Source organism: Piliocolobus tephrosceles, chromosome 9, assembly GCF_002776525.5.
Source record: "Piliocolobus tephrosceles isolate RC106 chromosome 9, ASM277652v3, whole genome shotgun sequence".
In the NCBI taxonomy this organism is placed as follows: domain Eukaryota; kingdom Metazoa; phylum Chordata; class Mammalia; order Primates; family Cercopithecidae; genus Piliocolobus; species Piliocolobus tephrosceles.
Window position 1 is genome coordinate 106,490,287 of NC_045442.1, and position 20,711 is coordinate 106,510,997.

At 41.5% G+C, this 20,711-nt stretch overlaps 1 protein-coding gene across 1 annotated transcript in view; it reads left to right on the forward strand.

Moving 5' to 3' along the window:
* Positions 1 to 18,508, forward strand: part of PRTFDC1 (phosphoribosyl transferase domain containing 1) — a 108,523-nt gene extending 90,015 nt beyond the window's left edge. The window contains exons 5-9 of the mRNA XM_023223310.2: positions 9,668 to 9,685; positions 11,075 to 11,157; positions 12,682 to 12,728; positions 16,647 to 16,723; positions 18,218 to 18,508. Of these exons, the coding sequence (XP_023079078.1) occupies positions 9,668 to 9,685; positions 11,075 to 11,157; positions 12,682 to 12,728; positions 16,647 to 16,723; positions 18,218 to 18,265 (273 nt within the window). The 3' untranslated portion in view covers positions 18,266 to 18,508. The remainder of the gene's footprint in view (positions 1 to 9,667; positions 9,686 to 11,074; positions 11,158 to 12,681; positions 12,729 to 16,646; positions 16,724 to 18,217) is intronic.
* Positions 18,509 to 20,711: the final 2,203 nt, after the last annotated feature.

Consider the following 20,711-nt stretch of genomic DNA (forward strand, 5'->3'; position numbering starts at 1 on the left):
CAAAAACCATTAAGCCAGCCAGGCACAGTAGCTCACGCCTACAATCCCAGTAGTTTGGGAGACTGAAGCGGGTGGATCACTTGAGGTCAGGAGTTTGAGACCAGCCTGGCCAACATGGCAAGACCCTGGTCTCTACTAAAAATACAAAAATTACCCGGATGTGATGGCACACACCTCTAATCCCAGCTGAGGCAGGAGAATCACTTTAACCTGGGAGGCAGAGGTTGTAGTAAGCCAATATTATTGCCACTACACTCCAGCCTGGGCGACAGAGCAAGACCCTGTCTCGAAAAAAAAAAAAAAAATTGAACCCACAAAAACCCCACCAAAATTTAATACAATACCACAACCTATCCTCCACCAATAATTAGCCCTAATCCTCCATAAATAGGTGACGGCTTCGAAGAAAATTCCACAAAGCCTACAACAAGAATAATACTTACTAAAAATAAAAATACAGAATGGGGTAAGTGGGAAAAGAGTAGGATCACTGGACAGGAGTGGACCAGCATGACTGAAGGAAATTAATCAAAAACGGGAAAGTAGTAGGAAAAAAAAAAAAAAAAAAAAACCACGAAAACACGGGGTTTGGTGTGTAGAATACATTGAAAGTCCCAATGAAGAATTGAACTTGCTCAGCAAAGCAAACAAGAGACACAAAAGTATTTGAGCAGAGATGACATCATGGAGCTGTGTTTCAGGAAAATGAAACTGACAAGAGGGAAGAACGGCTGAAAGAGGGGAGAGAGCAGTTTGGAGGCGGGGTGGGCGGAGCCTGCAGGAGCACTTGAACTACAGGAGCCAAGTTAGGGTGGAAGAGAAGGAATCCTGGCATCAAAAGGAGACGTGACAGAGTTAAATGAAGGAGGGAGGGCTAGAAAGGATTTTTTAAAATTAAATTTGTGTATGAAAGAACTCTATAAAACGTGGGGAAATAGCTCACCTACATAATCTTGTCATGCTGTGAGTTACAGGCATTATGAACGTAACTGTATAATACTTCTGGAGCCCTTGAAAACATGGGATTAAAATATTTAGAAGAAAAGGAGACGTTACACAGCCACCCCCCCCTCCCCCCCTCCCCCATCTCTGGCTTTCTTTCCTTTCTGTCTTCCATTTCTTTCTCCCTTTCTTTCCTTTTTTTAAATAAAAAATGTTTTGCTTTGAACCCCGAGAAACTACCTGTCTTTTTTTTCTTTCTTTTTTTTTTTTTTTTTTTTTTTTTTTTTTATTCCTTTCTCTCTTTTTTTTTTTCTCTCTCTCTCTCTCTCTCTCTCTCTTTCTTTCTTTTCTTCCAAGGAAAGGAAGCTCACACGGGAAGCTGTCTGAGTCATGGCTCTAAATAGGTCATTGCTGTTGAATAAAGTGAGCCCTCAATGATCAAGTTAAATGGCCTCTTCAGTTCATGACGTTAAAAGCATTTTATTTGGTGTGTTTAAGCTGTCTACACAATGTACTCTCTGACTGATTTTTTTTTCCAAAGTTGATTTAATACTTGAACTTCATAAAATGTGTGTATCTATTAAAGCAAGATTTTATTCATATTCACGAGAAACCTCTGAAAGGGCGGAATAAAACAAAATGCATGGAAACAGGCACAAATCTGGCAACAAGAAAACACAGATGTGCAGGTTAAGCCCAAGATTTTGGGAGACATGCCCCTCAAATCTGCCCTCAAATAAGTTTTTTTCTTTTCTTTTCTTTTCTTTTTTTTTTTTTTTTTTTGAGGCAGAATCTCACTCTGTCGCCCAGGCTGGAGTGCAGTGGTAGGATCTCAGCTAACTGCAACCTCCACCTCCCAGTTTCAAGCGATTCTCCTGCCTCAGCCTCCTGAGTGGCTGGGATTACAGGAGTGCACCACCACACCCAGCTAATTTTTGTATGTTTTAGAAGAGACGGGGTTTCACCGTGTTGGTCAGGCTGGTCTCAAACTCCTGACCTCAAGTGATCCACCCTCCTCAGCCTCCCAAAGTGCTGGGATTACAGGAGTGAACCACGGTACCCAGCCTAAGATTCTAATTAAATGCCAGAATGAAGCATCAGAACCTGCCAAAAGTTCTCCCTTAGCTGCCTTAACTGTTTAAATCATTCTTTTTTTATTGCATCTGACTAAGCTGAGAACAATAATGGAAAGACTCACTGACTGATGATTCTGGAAATTTTGTGAATTTATCACATAAAATGAAATGCTAAACTACATTCCCTTTTCCATGGGGTTTATATTCACATTCCTGCTCATTCTCCACATCCACAGTACAGCTCATTGTCACTGCTGCCATTGCTCTTGATTAGTGTGACCACAGCCACCAAACTACACCGCTGCAGATGAGATAGTGTGGTGTGCAAATCACTGTGTGTTCTAAAATGCTAGAAGTAGGAATAACCTATTTAAGAACATCATGTCGATTTGTGCGATTCTTTCCTCCCTCCTTTTCTTCTTTATTCCTTTCTTTTTCTTTTTTGTTAGGAAACCCCTTGTGATTAGTTTTGATCAGAATCATGCAACAGCAAAGAAAGCACACTCCAGAGATTCCTCATAGACTTTTTGCCTGCAGCTCCTAGGCTGCAGATTTTACTGGCTTTCTGGGAGGAAATGAGCTAGGTGTGATGAGATGACTAAGACAGTAACTGGCAAACATCTCAGATGCAGTGATCAGAGTTATCAGATTGGAAGTGTGTAGGAGGCACAGTGTGTACTGAAAAGAGAAGTTGCCCACTCAAAAAACACGAATTTTAGGAAATTGCTTAGTGCAAAATTAAGAGCAATAGACATTGATGATAGCTTGGTTCAGGAGGAATTGCAGATTGTTAAGGAAAAATGGAGGGGATGAATCAGAAATACAATGAACTAGAGAAAGTGAAAGAAATGAAGTCACAATTGTTGATTCACTACACAAGTATTTCTTGAGTACCTACTAGATGCCAGTCTCCATGTTATGTTTTTTTGTTTGTTTGTTTTGTTTTGTTGAGACAGAGTCTCACTCTGTCACCCAGGCTGGAGTGTAGTGGCACGATCTCAGCTCACTGCAACCTCCCCCTCCCCGGTTCAAGCAATTCTTGTGCCTCAGCCTCTCAAGTAGCTGGGACTATAGGAATGCGCCACTATGCCTGACTAACTTTTATATTTGTAGTAGAGACAAAGTTTCACCATCTTGGCTAGGATGTTCTCGAACTCCTGGCCTCAAGCAATCTGCCCGCCTTGGCTTCCCAAAGTGCTGGGATTACAGATGTGAGCCGTCACACCCAGCCTCCATGTTATATATTGATTATATAAAGATAAATAATTTTTACTCCTTAGCTCTTTTAGCTAATCTTAGGCATAGCCATATCTCAGAGTTATTGTGGATTTGGTTTCAGACCACCACTATAAAGAGAGCCACACAAATTTTTTGTTTTTTCAGCGCATATAAAACTTATGTTTATACTGCATGGTAGTCTACTAAGTGTACAATAACATTATGTCTAAAAAATAAGGCACATAACTTAATGAAAAAATACTTCATTGCTAAAAAAATGCTAATGATCATCCGAGCCTTCAGTGAGTCATCATCTTTTTGCTGGAGGATAGTCTTGCCACGATGTTGATGGCTGCTGACTCATCAGGCTGGTGGGTGCTTCAGAAGGTTGGGGTGGCTGTTGCAATTTCTTAAAACAAGACAATAATGAAGTTTGCTGCTTAGATTGACTCTTCCTTTCATGAAAGATTTCTCTGCAGATTGTGATGCTGTTTGATAGCATTTTACCCACAGTAGAACTTCTTTCAAAATTGAAGTTAATCCTCTCCAGCTGTGCTACTGCTTTATCAACTAAGTATATATAATATTTTAAACCCTTTGTTGTCATTTCAACAATGTTCACAGCATCTTCACCAGGAGTAAATTCCATCTCAAGAAACCACTTTCTTTGCTCATCCCTAAGAAGCAACTCCTTATCTGTTCAAGTTTGATCATCATCATACAGCAATTCACTCATATCTTCAGGCTCTACTTCTAATTAGGTTCTCTTGCTATTGCCACCACATCTGCAGGTACTTCCTCCATGAAAGTCTTTTTTATTGTTATTGTTGTTTTTTTGAGATGAGTTGTCGCTCTGTCGCCCAGGCTGGTGTGCAGTGGCATAGTCATGGCTCACCGCAGCCTCGACCTCCCCAGGCTCAGGTGATCCTCCCACCTCAGTTTTTGTAGAGACAGGGTTTTGCCATGTTGCCCAGGCTGGTCTCAAACTACTGGGCTTAAGCAATCCGCCCACCTTGGCCTCCCAGAGTGCTAGGATCACCTGCAGCAGCCATGCCCTCGGCCTCTCCACTGAAACCTTGAGCCCCTCAAAGTCAGGCATGAGGGTTGGAATCAACTTCTTCCAAACCCCTATTCATGTTGATATTTTGATCTCCACTCATGGATGACGAATGCTCTGAATAGCATCTAGAATGGTGGATCTTCAGGTTTTCTATTTACCCAGATCCATCAGAGGAATCACTATCTATGGGCAGCTATCACCTTACAAAATCTATTTCTTAAATAATAAGACTTGAAAGTCTAAATGACTCTATGGGCTGCAAAATGGATGTTGTGTTAGCAGGCATGAAAATAATCTCCTTGTAAACATCTCCATCAGAGCTCTTGGGTGACCAGGTAGATTGTTAATGAGCATAGTATTTTGAAAGGAATCTTGTTTTCTGCACAGTAGGTCTCAAGAGTGGCCATAAAATATTCATTTCAATAAACTATGCTATAAGCAGATGTGCCTGTATAAACAGGCTTTGCTACTCCATTTATAGAACACAGGCAAAGTCGGTTTCACATCATTCTTAAGCACCCTAGCATTTTTGGAATGGTAATTGAGCATTGGCTTCAACTTAAAGTCACCAACTACATTAGTCCCTAAAAACAGTCAGTCTAGGTGGGGCATGGTGACTCACACCTATAATCACAGCACTTTGGGAGGCCAAGCGGGCAGATCACCTGAGGTCAGGAGTTCAAGACCAGCCTGGCCAACAGAGTGAAACCCCTTCTCTACTAAAAATACAAAAAAAAAAAAAAACAATAGCAGGGCATGGAGGCGTGTGCCTGTAATCCCAGCTACTTGGGAGGCTGAGGCAGGAGAATCGCTTGAACCCAGGAGGCAGAGGTTGCTGTGAGCCAAGATCATGCCACTGCACTCCAGCCTGGGCAACAGAGCAAAACTCTGTCTCAAAAGAAATAAAAATACAACAAATAGTACATTAAAGATCACTATCCCAGATCACCATAACCACAATGACAATGAAAATGTTTGAAATATTGCAAGAATTTCCAGAATATGACACAGAGACACAAAACAAGCACACGCTGTCAGAAAAACGACACCAACACACGTGCTCAACACAGGGTTGCTGCAAACCTTCAATTTAAACACACACACACACACACACACACACACACAGTCTCTGCAAGGTGCAATAAAGAGAAATTTGAGAGACCAAGAGGGGCGGATCACCCGAGGTCACAGAAATTCAAGACCAGCCTGGCCAACATGGTGAAACCCCATCTCTACTAAAAACACAAAAATTATTCATGCATGGTGGTGCACACCTGTAATCCCAGCTACTCAGGAGGCTGAGGCAGTAGAATCACTTGAACTCAGGAGGCAGAGGTTGCAGTGAGCCAAGATCATGCCATTGGACTCCAGCCTGGGCAATAGAGGGAGACTTTATCACAAAAAAAAAAAAAAAGAGAGAGAGAAATGTAAAAAACAAGGTATGCCTATACAGCAAAACAGACTGTTCTAAATTAAAAGAGAAGGGAAGATCCAATCCATGGTATAGGTTGGACAAACCAGCTACAAAGGCCATTTTAAGGAAAACTGGGGAAATTTGAATATATAGTAGGCTTTATATGATGTTAAGAAATTACCATCATTTTTGTTGGATGTTATAATATTTTGGCTATACATAATAAAGAATGCCATGATAGCTGTAATCTATTTTAAAGCACAGAAATATTTTTAAATACTTTAAACAGTTAAGCATGTATCAAAAATTTAGGAAGTCTTTAGACTTTTCTGGTTTTCAAGCATTCTATAATGTTTTATATTTATATATTATAGAAAGTACAAACTTTCTTTGACAGGTATATATTTATACATAAGGAAATATATGCACTTTCTATAATAAGAATAAATACACGGCTGGGCACAGTGGCTCATGCCTGTAATCCTAGCACTCTGGGAGGCTGAGGAGGGAGGATCACTTGAGGCTGGGAGTTCAAGGTTACAGGGAGCTGTGATCAAGATCCTGTCTCTACAAAAGAAAAATAAAATTTAAAAATATGCATTTATACTTAAACTCTTTTTAAGAAACAAGCAACCTAGAAGTCAATAAATGATTTAAATATGTTTTTAAGTACAGAAATAGCTATATGAAACATGACAAAATCTATTTTTTAGAAATAAAAAAGTAACAATCAGAAAAACAGCTGAAAGGCTTAAAAGTGACTGTCTCTGGGAAACAAAATTGGAAGCGAACAGAGGTGAAGTGATGGAGGGGTGTTTTTCTTTTAAAAACCTTTCAATCTATTTGATTTTTTTTTTTTTGAAATGGAGTCTTACTCTGTTGCCGAGGTTGGAGTGCAGTAGTGCCATCTCAGCTCGCCATAACCTCCACCTCCCAGGTTCAGGCAATTCTCCTGCCTCAGCCTCCCAAGTGGCTAGGACTATAGACATGCACCACCATGCCCAGCTAATTTTTATATTTTTTGGTACAGAAGGGATTTCAAGATACTGGTCAGGCTGGTCTGGAACTCCTGACCTCAGGTGATTTGCCTGCCTTGGCCTCCCAGAGTGCTGGGATTATAGGCGTGAGCCGCAGCACCTGGCCTCGATCTATTTTAAACATGTGTATGCGTCACCTTGATTTGAAAATGTATTTGAATAATTGTGACAGTGTCTCTCAATATCATTATTCATCCAAATCCTACTTCCCACCTACCACTATATCTTAGAATTGAAGCAAATCTTTTCAAAGATGACTCTATTGTTTTGCAAGGTTCTGTACTATCAAAAAAAATATTTAATTACATTCAATACAAGCACTCTACTTAATTAGGCAGGAATGCAGACTAACACATTTTAGAAAGGTTTTTCTTTATAAAGTTGAAACAAAAAGAGATTGTGAGCCAGAAAATTAAATGAACCACAACATTCTCCAAGTATTCTGGTTGGTTTATAGGTCTGATTGGTAAGCCTCAATCAAACTAAAAATGCACATCTCAAGCAACTACTGGAAATTGCCATTAAGATTATAGCAACTTGTGTTCAAAATGCCAAGGGGACTCCCCTGCAGCATGACTCTTGTATTTTTTGTTACAGAAGGGGTTTCAATATGCTAAAATATATTGAAAGAGTGGTGCCTTGCTTCAAAAATGGACAAAATAATCTTATGTATTTCTATGATAAAATTAAGATTTTCAATGGATTTAATGAATAAAAATGTCATACCTGACAGAAAAACACTTCCAAGAAGATATTTTCACATAAGAATGCATTTGACATACGGTGCGAAGTTCACAGAGTTGTTGGTTGGCTGGTTTGGTGGGTGGGTGGTTAACATTTTTATTAATTAAATCTTGCATTAAACATAAGTAAGTTATCTAATGTGTAATATTTGATCTGATTTTTTTTTTCTTTTGAGATGGAGTCTTACCTGTCACCCAGGCTGGAGTGCAGTGGTGCAATCTTGGTTCACTGCAACCTCCACCTCCCAGGTTCAAGTGATTCTCCTGCCTCAGCCTCCTGAGTAGCTGGGATTACAGGCACCTACCACCACACCCAGCTAATTTTTGTATATTTTAGTAGAGACAGGGTTTCACCAAGTTGGCCAGGCTGGTCTCGAACTCCTGACCTCAGGTGATCCACCCACCTCGGCCTCCCAAAGTGCTGGGATTACAGGTGTGAGCCACTGTGCCAGGTCATGATTCTCAAAGTATTGTATAAATCATAGAGATAAATGAAAAGTCATCTAAAGAAAGAAAAACACCATTACATTGAAAGAATAGTCTCACCATTTAGTAAATTGGGATGGCATATTAACACAGTCATATTTTAATTTGGTGGGGCAGCATTGACATGTCACTACTAATCCAATTAATCGGTCAGTTTTAACTCAGTAATAAGTTTAATCAGTTGTTATTGCCTTATTCAACAAATAATTATTGAGCACTTACATGCAGGCATTATGTTAGTTTCTGGCAATGCGGTAGGAATCGAGACAAACATGATCCCCACCTCATGGAGATTAGAATATAGTGGGGAAGACAGATATCAAACAAGAAATTAAAATGCAGTACGATCATCATGTATTAGTCCTTCCTCACACTGATAAAAAGAAATACCTGAGACTGGGTAATTTATAAAGAGAAAAGGTGTAGTTGGCTCTCAGTTCCGCAGGCTGTATAGGAAGCATGATGCTGTCATCTGTTCTGCTTCTGGGGAGGCTTCAGGAAACTTAACATTATGGCAGAAGGCGAAGGCAGCCGGGTGTGGCGGCTCGTGCCTGTAATCCAGCACTTTGGGAGGCCAAGAAGGGCAGATCACTTGAGCTCCTAAGTTTGAAACCAGCCTGGCCAACATTGTAAAACTCCATCTCTACTGAAATACAAAAATTAGGCAGGCATGGTGGTGCACACCTGTAATCCCAGCCATGTGGGAAGGTGAGGTGGGAGAATCGCTTGAACCCGGGAAGCGGAGGTTACAGTGAGTGGAGATCGCACCACTGCACTGCAGCCTGGGTGACAAAGCGGGACGCTGTTTAAAAAAAAAAAAAAAAAAAATTATAGCAGAGGCAAAGGGAGAGCAGCACTTCACATGTCTGGAGACAGACATGCAGCAAGAGAAAGAGGGAGAGGTGTCATACACCTTTAAACAACCAGATTTCAGGGCAACTATCAGGACACCACCACCAAGGGACGTGATGCTAAACCATTCATGAGACCCACCCCCGCGATCCAGTCACCTCCCACCAGGCCCCGCCTCTAGCGCTGAGGATTACATTTCAGCATGACATTTGGGCAGGGACACAAATCCAAACCATATCACGGTGTTCTTAGGGAAGAGGTAGAGTAATGCCTTGAGAACTTGTTACAAGGAATCTAACCATCTCACTAAAAATACATACCAGGCACCTCCCAGTCCTTTCTCTAGCCTACCCTCTTCATCTAGGTTGGCAATCCAAGAGGAAATCCCGAGTACCCAGGGATTTTGGTGGTCATGCAAGAGGAAGGCTGTCACAGCTGAACCCATGATGCATTTACCAAGCATGATCTCTGTTAGTGATGCAGTTCATGTTGCATTGTTTTCCTGGGAAACTCTCAACAGGCTTTGCCTCCCAGGTGGGGGTGGGAGGCCCTTGGCAGAATTACTGAGAAGGGATGACTTTATGGAGAGCTCGTCAGACAGGTCTAACATAAGCTTGCTTCTAACCTAAATATAGATACTAATATTGCATCACCAACTAATTCCGGAGGGCCTGTTAAAATGAATCTGGAAAACCTAGATCACCTCTAGTCCTTTGAATTGGATGGGGAAGGATTGTCTGAGCAAATTGTGAAATTCTAACTAGAAGCAAAAAAATGTGTATGTATCCTGTGAGTCAGATTGGCATCACATTCTAAAATACGGGTTTTGTTTATTTCAGAATGTTCTCATTGTTGAGGTAAGCTGGCATTTCCTTTCCATACTTGGAGGTTGAAAGACTCTAATGGTGAGTTTTAAACTGTAAACCTTGTTATCAAATTGACCAAGGATTTCTTGAGCTCCCACTGGGTGCATGCTCTCCAAATTTACTGTATCGGGGCCAAATAGCATCCCTGATTTCAAAGAATGTAGAATAAGAGCTTTGCAACAATATTTGTGGACGACTTTGTCCTTTTTGTGTATTCAGTTCCACATATCTCTGTGTTGATTCTTATACTTATTTGTGAATCAGACAAGTTTAAAGAAGAGGAAACTAGCTCACCAAACCAAATTCATTTCACAGTGAAACCAAGGTTAGAACTCTGTTTACCCTGAATTCAGGGTTTTGCTAAGGACCTCTGATGATTTTGAGAATTCTCAAATACTTTCAGCATCAAAATCATAAACACAATCAATTAAAAATGGTGAGCTATGGGGAAAGCTATGGTTTTGTTGTTTTTTTTTTTTTGTTTTGTTTTGTTTTACTTTTGTTTTTCTGTTAAAAAAGAGAACGTGGGATCCCTATGGCAGTAGTGGACTAATACAGCAAATGGCCACGTTTCCTTCAGGAGCACGCTCGTCTCATCAAACAGCAAAAAATTCAGGGGAGCTATTTTCAACCTTTTGTTACACAATTGCCTGTGTGCGCCATGTGTATCTGGAGTTCTTGCTCAGTATAACCCATGGAGTAGACCCTCTAACCAAATGAATTGCCCAACCCTGGTTACATTCAGACCTGTTGTTTTGATAATCAGCTCGTGACAGCTGATTCCTGTCCTTAGGACAATAAATCGCCACTGCCCATTCTCCTGTAATTGTGCAGCAGCTCATCAGCGGAGATGAGCCCGAGCTCACTGCAGCCGTGGACCCTCAGAATTCACAGGCTGTCACCAGCTGCTGTCCAGACACCTCTCACTTCCCAGCCATAGAATGCCCTATTGAGTGGGGGAGGACGAGGGGGAGGCATTTATCCATTCAGTGTATTCAGATGTACATATCCATGAAAATTCATGTGCCTTGTATTGTGTTGCATAACCTCAGGGCCAAATTTAGTCCCTGAATGTGCATACGCGAGTCCAAATGTACTCAATGAGGAGTCCCACACGCTGTCCAAAGGCCAAATTTGGCCCTTCAACACAGCTAAAGGATTCAAGGAGGAAAGAGTCTCCAGTAGATTCCCCAAAACTCAGCTTTCAGAAAGAAGTGCCTGTCTAAATAAAACATAACCAACTCCTCCTCCTACTTTGGCTCCAAATTGGATGGCATTTTTAATTACGATGCATTATTAATCAGGAGTACCTCCCTGGATGAAAAGTCTGTTGTGCTGCTCAGATGCACTTTGTTGAATTTATCTGTCCTTTCTGCAAAGGATGTCGTCGGAACTGGGAGGACCATGAAAGCACTACTCAGCAATATAGAGAAATACAAGCCCAACATGGTTAAGGTAGCCAGGTGAGTTGGACATTCATAGCACGGTGACTTCTGGTTTTCCAAGCAAGCCCAAAAGGTATGCTAACACAGGATGCTCTTTCCAAACAGTATAATATATTCCAATCTAGTGACCTTTCCCCCGGGGTATTACAGTTTGACCACACTGAAAAGCAGCCCTTGACTGCTAGCCTGAGAGAAGAAAGGGAAGAAGACGTGCTTTGCCATGTTTCTGAGTTCCTCTTTACTGCGCCTCCATTAGCTGTTTCCAGGAGCAGCTGGATGAGCCGCCGTTCAATTGCTCCGCTCCCTTCATTTTCTTGTTTGTTTGTTTTGAGACACAGCCTTTCTCTGTCGCCCAGGCTGGAGTGCAGTGGCACAATCTCAGCTCACTGCAACCTCTGCCCTCTGAGTTCAAACAATTCTCATGCCTCAGCTTCCCAAGTAGCTGGGACTACAGGAGCCCGCCACCGTGCCTAGCTAATTTTTTGTAATTTTAGCAGAGCTGAGCTGGGGTTTCACCATGTTGGCCAGGATGGTCTGAACTCCTGACCTCAAGTGATCTGCCTGCCTCAGCCTCCCAAAGTGCTAGGATTACAGGCATGAGCCACTGCACCCGGACCTTTTTTTTTTCGTTATAACAAGAGACAGGGTCTTGCTCTATGATCACAGTAGTGTGATCATAACTCACTGCAGCCTCAAACTTCTAGGCTCAAGTGATCCTCCCACCTCAGCCTCCTGAGTAGCTAGGTGCAGCTACCCCCTTTTTTGTTTGTTTGTTTTTTTGTTTAAGATGGAGTCTTGCTCTGTCACCCAGACTGGAGTGCAGTGGTGCAATCTCAGCTTACTGCAACCTCAGCCTCCTGGGTTCAAGTGATTCTCTTGCCTCAGACTGCCATGTAGCTGAGACTACAGATGCATACCACCATGCCCAGCTAATTTTTGTATTTTTAGTAGAGATGGGGTTTCACCATGTTGGCCAGGCTGGTCTCAAACTTATGAGCTCAAGTGATCTGCCCTTCTTGGCCTCCTCAAGTGCTGGAATTATAAGCATGAACCACCATGCCTGACTGACAGCTACCCTTTTTAAAAGTTTTTTATATTTTATCTATTTTTTGAGACAGGGTCTCACTCTGTCACCTAGGCTGGAGTGCAGTAGTGCAGTCATGGCTCACTGCAGCCTTCAACTCCTGGGCTAAAACAATCCTCCCACCTCAGCCTCTCAAGTAGCTGGGACTACAGGCAGGTGCCACCACACCCAGCTAAATTTTTTATTTTTTTGTAGAGACAGGGGTCTCGCTATGTTGCCCAGGTTGGTCTTGAACCTCTGGGCTCAAGTGCTCCTCCCACCTTGTCCTCCCAAAGCACTGGGATTACAGATGTAGGCACTGTGCCTGACCTGCTCTCTTCTTTTTATCCAGAACCATCTATATAGTGCCACAGTAACAAAATATGTATTTCAACTACATCTTTTAATGATGCTTGATTCTATTTACAATTCATAGAGATTTGATTGGGTTCACTAAAGCATGTCTTTTTTAATGGTAGTTTGTTGGTGAAGCGAACACCCAGAAGTGACGGCTTTAGACCTGACTGTAAGTGATTTTTAGTTTTTTGTTTGTGTTGTGCTTGTGGTGTTTCATTTTATGTTTAAGAATCTTTGATTTCCTATTTGACAGCACTGCAAGTGGAGTTGAAACTGTGTAGGGCTGATAGTCCCACAGATTCCTCATGGTCTCCCCCACCTTGACAGGGAAAACAGAACCCTTTAAAATGAGGGTCTTCGATGTTCTAATTTGCATCTTTCACAGGAACTCTATTCCGTGCATTGGGTATTTTTATTTGTATGTTTCACACAGCACCTTAACTACAGAGAAGTCAGCTGAAAAGTTTCAGGGAGTAGAGGAAGACCTGATCCCACTGGACTGACTCAGACACATAGGATCCCTGTCTTGGCCTCTGTTCTCACCAGTCAGACAAGGAGAGGTGCTATGGAGGTTTAAAGGGAGTCTCATGCCATCATCCGGAACTATTACCAGACAATGCACAATGGTGACCTTTAGCAAGCCTGAATTGTAATGCACAGAAGGGGAAATCTAAGACAGCTCCCCATCACCTCCAAACCAAAGCTCCGAAACACAGAGAATTAACAGAGCAGGTATCTCTAGATACCATCTTCACACTTGACTTCAGATGTGTGTTCTGTAGGGCTTCCTCATCTAGTACACTCCTCCCTTCTCCCAACAATAAGCCTAGTTCTAACACCAGGAAGGATAAACGTGCAGCCTGATTATTTATTATTCTAACACTAGAGGCGAATTTTTTTCACTTGCATAGGCAGACTTCAGCTTGATTTTTATAACTTACATTTGCTCCAAAGTCCCTGGGATAATTTGGCTACAGTTCTCTTCAGCAAGCTGAACAAACATTATCTAAAGAGAAGCACAGTATGGATGGGTGACATGCCAGCGACATTTAGCCAGTGACTCTACATTCTAAAAACAAGTTTAATTCCTGTGCTGGATGTGTTAACTCTAGACCATGTCAGTTCTGGGCAGAGAGACCCAATCGCATGTTCCCATCTATTACTAGTATCAAAGGTATAATCTGGATGTAGTGAAGGTTGCTTGAGGTTACTTAGCAGAAATTGTCTAACAAAATAGTACAGGATACTCACTGTATAGATAAGATTTTAACTGAAGTTGAAAAACATTCACTTCAAACATATCCGATTAATGACAGATTTCTTATATCACTTATAATCACAGCAATAAAATAATAGCAGCTAACACTAGGAAGAGGTTGTGATGTGCCACGCACTAAGAGCTATACAGAGATTAGCTCCTTTCATCCTCACAATAGCTCTCTAAAGGTAGGAGTTGTTGTTATACCCATTTTACAGATGAGGAAATCGAGCACAGCAAGCTTAAATAGCTTGCCAAAGTCATGTAGCTGTGAGTGTCAGACCAGTATTAAGCCCAGGCAATCTGGTTTCAGTCAGTGCCCTGAGTCTTCCACTACATCTTCAAGTAACATCTGCTATGGCAAATGTAAGTGTAGGAGCTGCCCACATTTACCAGCTAAGGATAGGTCACTCTGATTCATGATTGTCCTGCTGATCCATCATCCTTTTATTCTATGACATCTCAAGGTTTGGCCTTCTAAATAGGCTTTGGGCTCTCATTTTCCCAGTGTGAGCTGCCCTGCCTAATGGAAGGATTGGATTGCTCCCTGTCAAGTCATTATCACAACCCTGGTTACAAACAGGGTTTCTTGGGATTTGCTCATATTATTATTATTTTTTTTTTTTTTTTTTTTTTTTTTTTGAGATGGACTCTGACTCTGTCACCCAGTGCAGTGGCGCGATCTCGGCTCACTGCAACCTCTGCCTCCCAGGTTCAAGTGATTCTCCTGCCTCAGCCTCCCAAGTAGCTGGGATTACAGGCACAGGCCACCACGCCTGGCTAATTTTTGTATTTTTAGTAGAGACAGGATTTCGCCATGTTGGCCAAGCCGGTCTTGGACTCCTGATCTCAGGTGATCCACCCACCTAAGCCTCCCAAAGTGCTGGGATTACAGGCGTGAGCCACTGCACCCCACCTTTTTTTTTCTTTTTGAGATGGGATCTCACTTTGTTGCCTAGGCTGGTCTCGAACTCCTGGCCTCGAGTGATCTTCCTGCCTCAGCCTCCTGAATAGCTGGGACTGCAGGCGCACGCCCAGCTTTGTATTCTTTTAGCTAGCTCAGAATCTCTGTTCCTTCTTTCTCTCTGGATTTATGAGGCTTTGTACTTTGTGTTCCTTTCTCCTGATTGATTCTTTCTTTTATGCTCAGTGTCACTGCTGACCTCTTCTGCTCTTGCTTCTCCTCTCTGATTCTTTTTTTTTCAAGAAACTCTGCGGTTTGGAGGAATCAAGCAGGCTTCCTAGCAAGGGACTGCATAATGCAGCCCCCTAGTAAATCAGCCCCTCACCTCCAGTACTTATTTTCCTAGCAAGGGACTCCATAATGTAACCCCCTAGAAAATAAGTACCTCCAGTCCTTTCTGTGAGCAGGAACCAGTTGTTTTCTTCTTGGGAAAGCATTGTTGGTCATAGTCACTGTGGAGATAACTTTGTCCGAGCTATAAACCCACTGGCTATACCCAAGTACAGTTCCATTAAAAGTAAGCAAATACATCTCTCACCTATATTACTGTAATAAACAAATTTGTAAGTTTCCAAAACACTGAAAAAAATTTGAAAATCATTGGACTGTGCACCTTTATTCTGTTTCAAGACCTCTGAAGAAGGAGAGCTATTGTCTATTCCTTAAGAATTCTCTCCAATAAGTATCAGCCAGGCGTAGTTGTGCATGCCTGTAGTCCCAGCTACTCAGGAGGCTGAGGTGAGAGGATCACCTGAGCCTGTGGAAGTGGAGGCTGCAGTGAGCCATGATCACACCACTGCACCTCTGCCTGGATGACAAAGTGAGACCCTTTCTCAAAAAATAGCCAGGTTCAGTGGCCCATGCCTGTAATCCCAGCACTTTAGGAGACTGAGGCGGATGGATCACTTGAGGTCAGGAGTTCGAGACCAGCCTGGCCAACATGGTGAAACCCCATCTCTATTAAAACTACAAAAATTAGCCAGGCATGGTGGCACACGTCTGTCTTCCCAGCTACTCGGGAAAATGAGGCAGGAGAATCACGTGAACCCTGGAGGTGGAGGTTGCAGTAAGCCAAGATCGTACCACTGCACTCCAGCCTGGGTGACACAGCGAGACTCGATCTCAGAAAAAAAAAAAAAAAAAGAATCCTTTCTGATAAAAAATCATCATCTTTTCAATGAATTCTTCTTTTGCTTATCATAAGTACTTTACACTGTCCTTAAATCCACTTCCTCTCATTCTGCCTCAATAGAGAGCTCATTAATATCCTCTGCATCACAAACCCAAAGACCAGCATTAACGCAACCTCCACATTCTCTTCCTCAAGTTGAACAATCCTGTTGCCTTTCATCTTGTGCCCTGGCTTTTGCTTTCCAGCCCTTTAAACAGCCGATACACTGAGTACAGCGGGAGAATTGCTTTCCAGTTGCTGTGGCCCACACACCTGTTCACATAATGCAGCATCGTAACGCCTTCTGCTTGAACTTTCCTTTGTGTTGTTGAGAATGTTTCCTTTGGCATCGTATCACTGCATATTGCTTGCTTTAGAACACCAGGGCCACGTGACTCAATTATGCATATTTCTTGTTATGCACCGGGCTTCCTGAGCCATTTCTAAACTCTGCATGCCAGATCAGTCATTCTTCATTGTAGGTTGGCTTGTTTGCCTTGCCTCCTTCCTCCCGAGTAGTCCTTCTGGTCCAGGTCCCTCTTGGGCTTATCCTGTGCATTGCTCACCATTTCTCACTCCCTCCTGCCTCAATGTAAGGTCCTCGAGTTTGAGTGCCGACAGCAGCATACGGTGACTTGCATTTATATGATCTAAATTTTGTTTTGTTTTTTTTTCTGTTTCTCTCTCTGCTAAGATGCTGGATTTGAGATTCCAAACTTATTTGTGGTGGGATATGCCTTAGATTACAATGAATACTTCAGAGATCTGAATGTAAGTCTTGCATGCGAATCCCTAACCCCCCTTTTTATAAGAACTTAACCATTTAGAAAAGTATTGAATGCGTGTTAGTGATGTCTTCTGTTGATTCAGTATCCTCTATGTCAGGAGTACGGTGAGCACATTGCATCCATACTCCCAATTAACTCCCACTACTATTCTGCAGAGTAGGTATCAGGATGATGGAGGCAAATTATGATTATCTCTATTTCTTACTAAAGAAATAGGAAGCTAAAAGCAGAACTATGGTTTGACACTGATTCTTCTCCATAGTCATTGACTGTGCTCAACCAACCATAACAATAGCCAATATTCTATACACTGATTTGTGTCAGTGCTTGAACTCTAGCAGGTTTCAATTACAGTGGCATGCAGCTCATAACTCTTCCCTCTTTGGGGGAAATGATCTCACCACACAGACGTGGACCCCCAGTGTGGACCCCAACTGTGTGATCCTGACCAACGCTGCATGATCTAGAGGTAGACAATTTACCCAAAGTGGACCAATCAGTCTCTCTCTCCTGGGAATCAGAAACTTAAACCAAAAGTCACAGAGACTGAGTGTGTTCAGACTTCAGCCACTAGGACAGCAGTGCCCCAGAGAGTATGCATAGCACCATGGGTGAAAGCCTCTGGAGCTGCCCTTGTTCCTGCCTTCTAGTTGCTTCATTGCCCAGTTCGTCCTTGGATTCTGAGAGCTACCCCAGTATTCCACCAATAAATTTCCCCTCCCCCCCTTTTAAAGACACGGGGTCTCGCTCCAGGGTCTCACCTCGGCTAAAGTGCAGTGATGCAATTAAAGCTCACTGCAGCCTTGAACTCCCAGGCTCAAGCGATCCTCCCGCCTCAGCCTCCTGAGTAGCTGGGACTACAGGCACACACCACTATGCCTGGCTAATATTTTTACTTTTTGTAGAGATGGAGTCTTGCTATGCTGTCCAGGCTGTTCTTGAACTCCTGGCTTCAAATCATGCTCCCACTTCAGTCTCCCAAAGTGCTGGGATTACAGACTGGGGCCACTGAGCCCCGCCAAATCCTCCTTTTTTGCTTACATTAGCCTGGCCCCATTTCTGTTGCTTTCAATCAAAATATTCCTAACCCTTTGCTTCTTGCCCAAAAAGGGTTGAATAAGAGCCCATGTTGCGCTTGCCACTGTTATTTCTCCATTCACCCAAGCAGTTGTCATCCTACCAGTAGGAGACTTCTGTTTCTAGCAGGGCTAAACATGCTGCTCCCTCAGCGTTTCTGGGTTTTAGGGACCTGGGAAGCCAGATTCAGTATAGGGCTCCAAACTAAAACCACAAAGGACCTTTTGTCAAGCATTTCAATGGATCTCTTTAGATTTTACCCACACATATAAATACACACATTTATATTTAAATGATCAATAGCCAATTACAGGATGGCATTCGGTTATTACTGCATCACACTTTCTGTGTCTCAGATTTTGTTAAGAAACTGATGCGTTTAAATCCTTTGTTGTTTCAGCACATATGCGTCATCAATGAGCACGGTAAAGAAAAATATCGAGTCTAAAGACAAGAATTCTTACCACTAAAGTCCCAGATAACATCATACTTACGCCTGTTCTCGGGAAGCCAGCTGTCAAGTTTGTCTCCCCAGGCATCTTCACTCAGCAGGATATAAAAGAAAAAAATGTTCAAATGAGAGAGCTTTCTTTTCTGAGGTTAATATAAAGAGTATCAAAGGTTCTTAAGGGAAAGAAAGCAGTGCTTTTATTTGACTTGTTCCAAATTAAACACTCCGCCTTGTGACTCAGCAATGCTATCTACCTTCACACTCCTGAGCTCCGCCTTCCTTTGTTTTGATACAGTCATTATATTTTATTACTATTCCCAGGAATACCCCCACCTAGTTACTCAAATATTTTTCACTTAACTTTTTATACCCTTATTTTGGTAATAAGCTTACAATATTAAGAAGCTGGGGACCTTTTTTTAACTGAAGGCTTGCGTCCCCTGTACCGGGAATGCAACTATTAATGGATTCCTATATTTTAAAAGGAGGGAAGGGACAATTTAATATAAATTTCTGTTTGTGCATTTCTGACAGGCCGTTATTATCTGCTTTGACAAAGCCTTTCTGAAACACAGTGTACAATGAATCTTAATGATGTTATGAAACCAGCTTTGCTCGGGGCTCTTGATTGGAGCTTCCGGTATGTGATGACGGTATGTCATGTATGCATGGATGTACTCAACTGTGTTTAATACTCTGAATTTTAATTAGAAAAAAATACAATAGCAGCAAGGCCCTGGTTTCTAAGCTGTATCCTTTTATTCATGTGGGACATGAGCAAATGGCAGAATTAGGGGCGAGTGCTTTCAATGCTCGAAACTAAGCAAGTATAAATTTTTCCTCGTATTTGCATGGAAGGAAAAGACACCGTTATGCCCTGTCCTAAACGTGAAGACAGAGGTTGAATTTTTTAAAAAATATCTTTAAAAGGCTGATCGCAAAATCCAAGGTGCTACAGGAAACAAGCACACTTAAGAAAGTTTTTTTCTGAATAACATTTTTTTCCATTTTCTTCATTTTATGAGACATTTCCTAATTTGTGGGGATTTTAATTGAAAATAAACTTGAGTCCCAATAGAGCTGTTTTTTTCTCACTTCCTAGAAAATGCAAATGCAAAACAAATAACTAAGCAGCTTTTGTTTGGTTCTGAACCATATGTGGCGTATTGTTATTAGGTTCTAGCTTCCTTTAAACTAATAAAGAATAAGAAAACTTGTTATGTTTTATCACTGCTTACTGTTTTTCTTCTGCCTTCATATTTTTTAAATACTTTCAGCCATTAAAATGTATGTGAGTCAGTAGCTTAAATATACGACTGCATGTACCTATCCTGCGGCTTTATTTTTGTTAACTTGGATTAAATCCAATGTATGCACTAGTATAAGCAAATGATTAAGCTGGGCTAGATCTGCTTTTTTTTTTTTTTTTTCCTCAAGCTTGTTTGTAAGAACAAGGAATTTTAGTTGTAAAAGAAGATTTTCCTGCATATCTTTGTTTCGCTCAGAGAAGAAAACAAGCCACACCCAAATATCCCAAGGGATAAGTCAGCAAAAGGAATCTCTTCTAGCTTTGTTTCACAGAAGCATTGGTACCCAAGCTTAGATTTCTAATTGTGTCTGACTGGCGAATTTCTTGAAATATCAAAATTAATATTCTGAACATAGTGTTTTTTTCACAATGCCATGTTTATGTCAGAAGACCTAGAAAAATCCAGGCACACATTTGGTTTTAAGTGTAAAATTATCCATAAAGTATACAATAAGAAAATGTTTTCTTAAAAAGGTTGAATTTTAGTAAGCATCAGTATCCTTTCTGAGGACAGTCTGTTTACTCAAATTACAAAGGAAATTTATCTACTTCACAAGATTGTGAGGACTTGTATGGTTAATGCTGAAAATTCACTAAATATACAAGAAGTTTAATCATGCTTGCAATTTTTTCCTACCAGACAATACTTTGACAGTGATATCCAAGAAAAGTCATCTTGGGAAAAATTGCATTTCCTTTTCTCTTGCAAAATTCCTGTCTAGTTAATACCACTGAGTTTATTCACTCTAAACCAAAAATGCAAAAGCTTATTACTTGATTAATAACAAAACCATTATTAATTTAGTGTTCCAAAGCTGATTCGTAAGGAGGAATATGTGTGAGTATGTGTGTGTGTGTGTGTGTGTGTGTGTGTGTGTGTGCGTGTATGTGTGTGTGTATTTCATTGGGAAGTCTGGATTCAGTCATAATCAACATAATTAGTACTACTTTGGGATTTTCCAAACAAATTAGAACCCCTCGTTGTAAATTGGTCCTTTCTTACAGGGACTGGAATGTACTCATTGTTGACCCATGGACCCTCTAGATATAAACGACAAATAGTCAAATTCCAACGTACCTTGTGTAATTTTTGCATATAAGATGGTGTGCCATGTTACAGGCCTTCCGAGACTG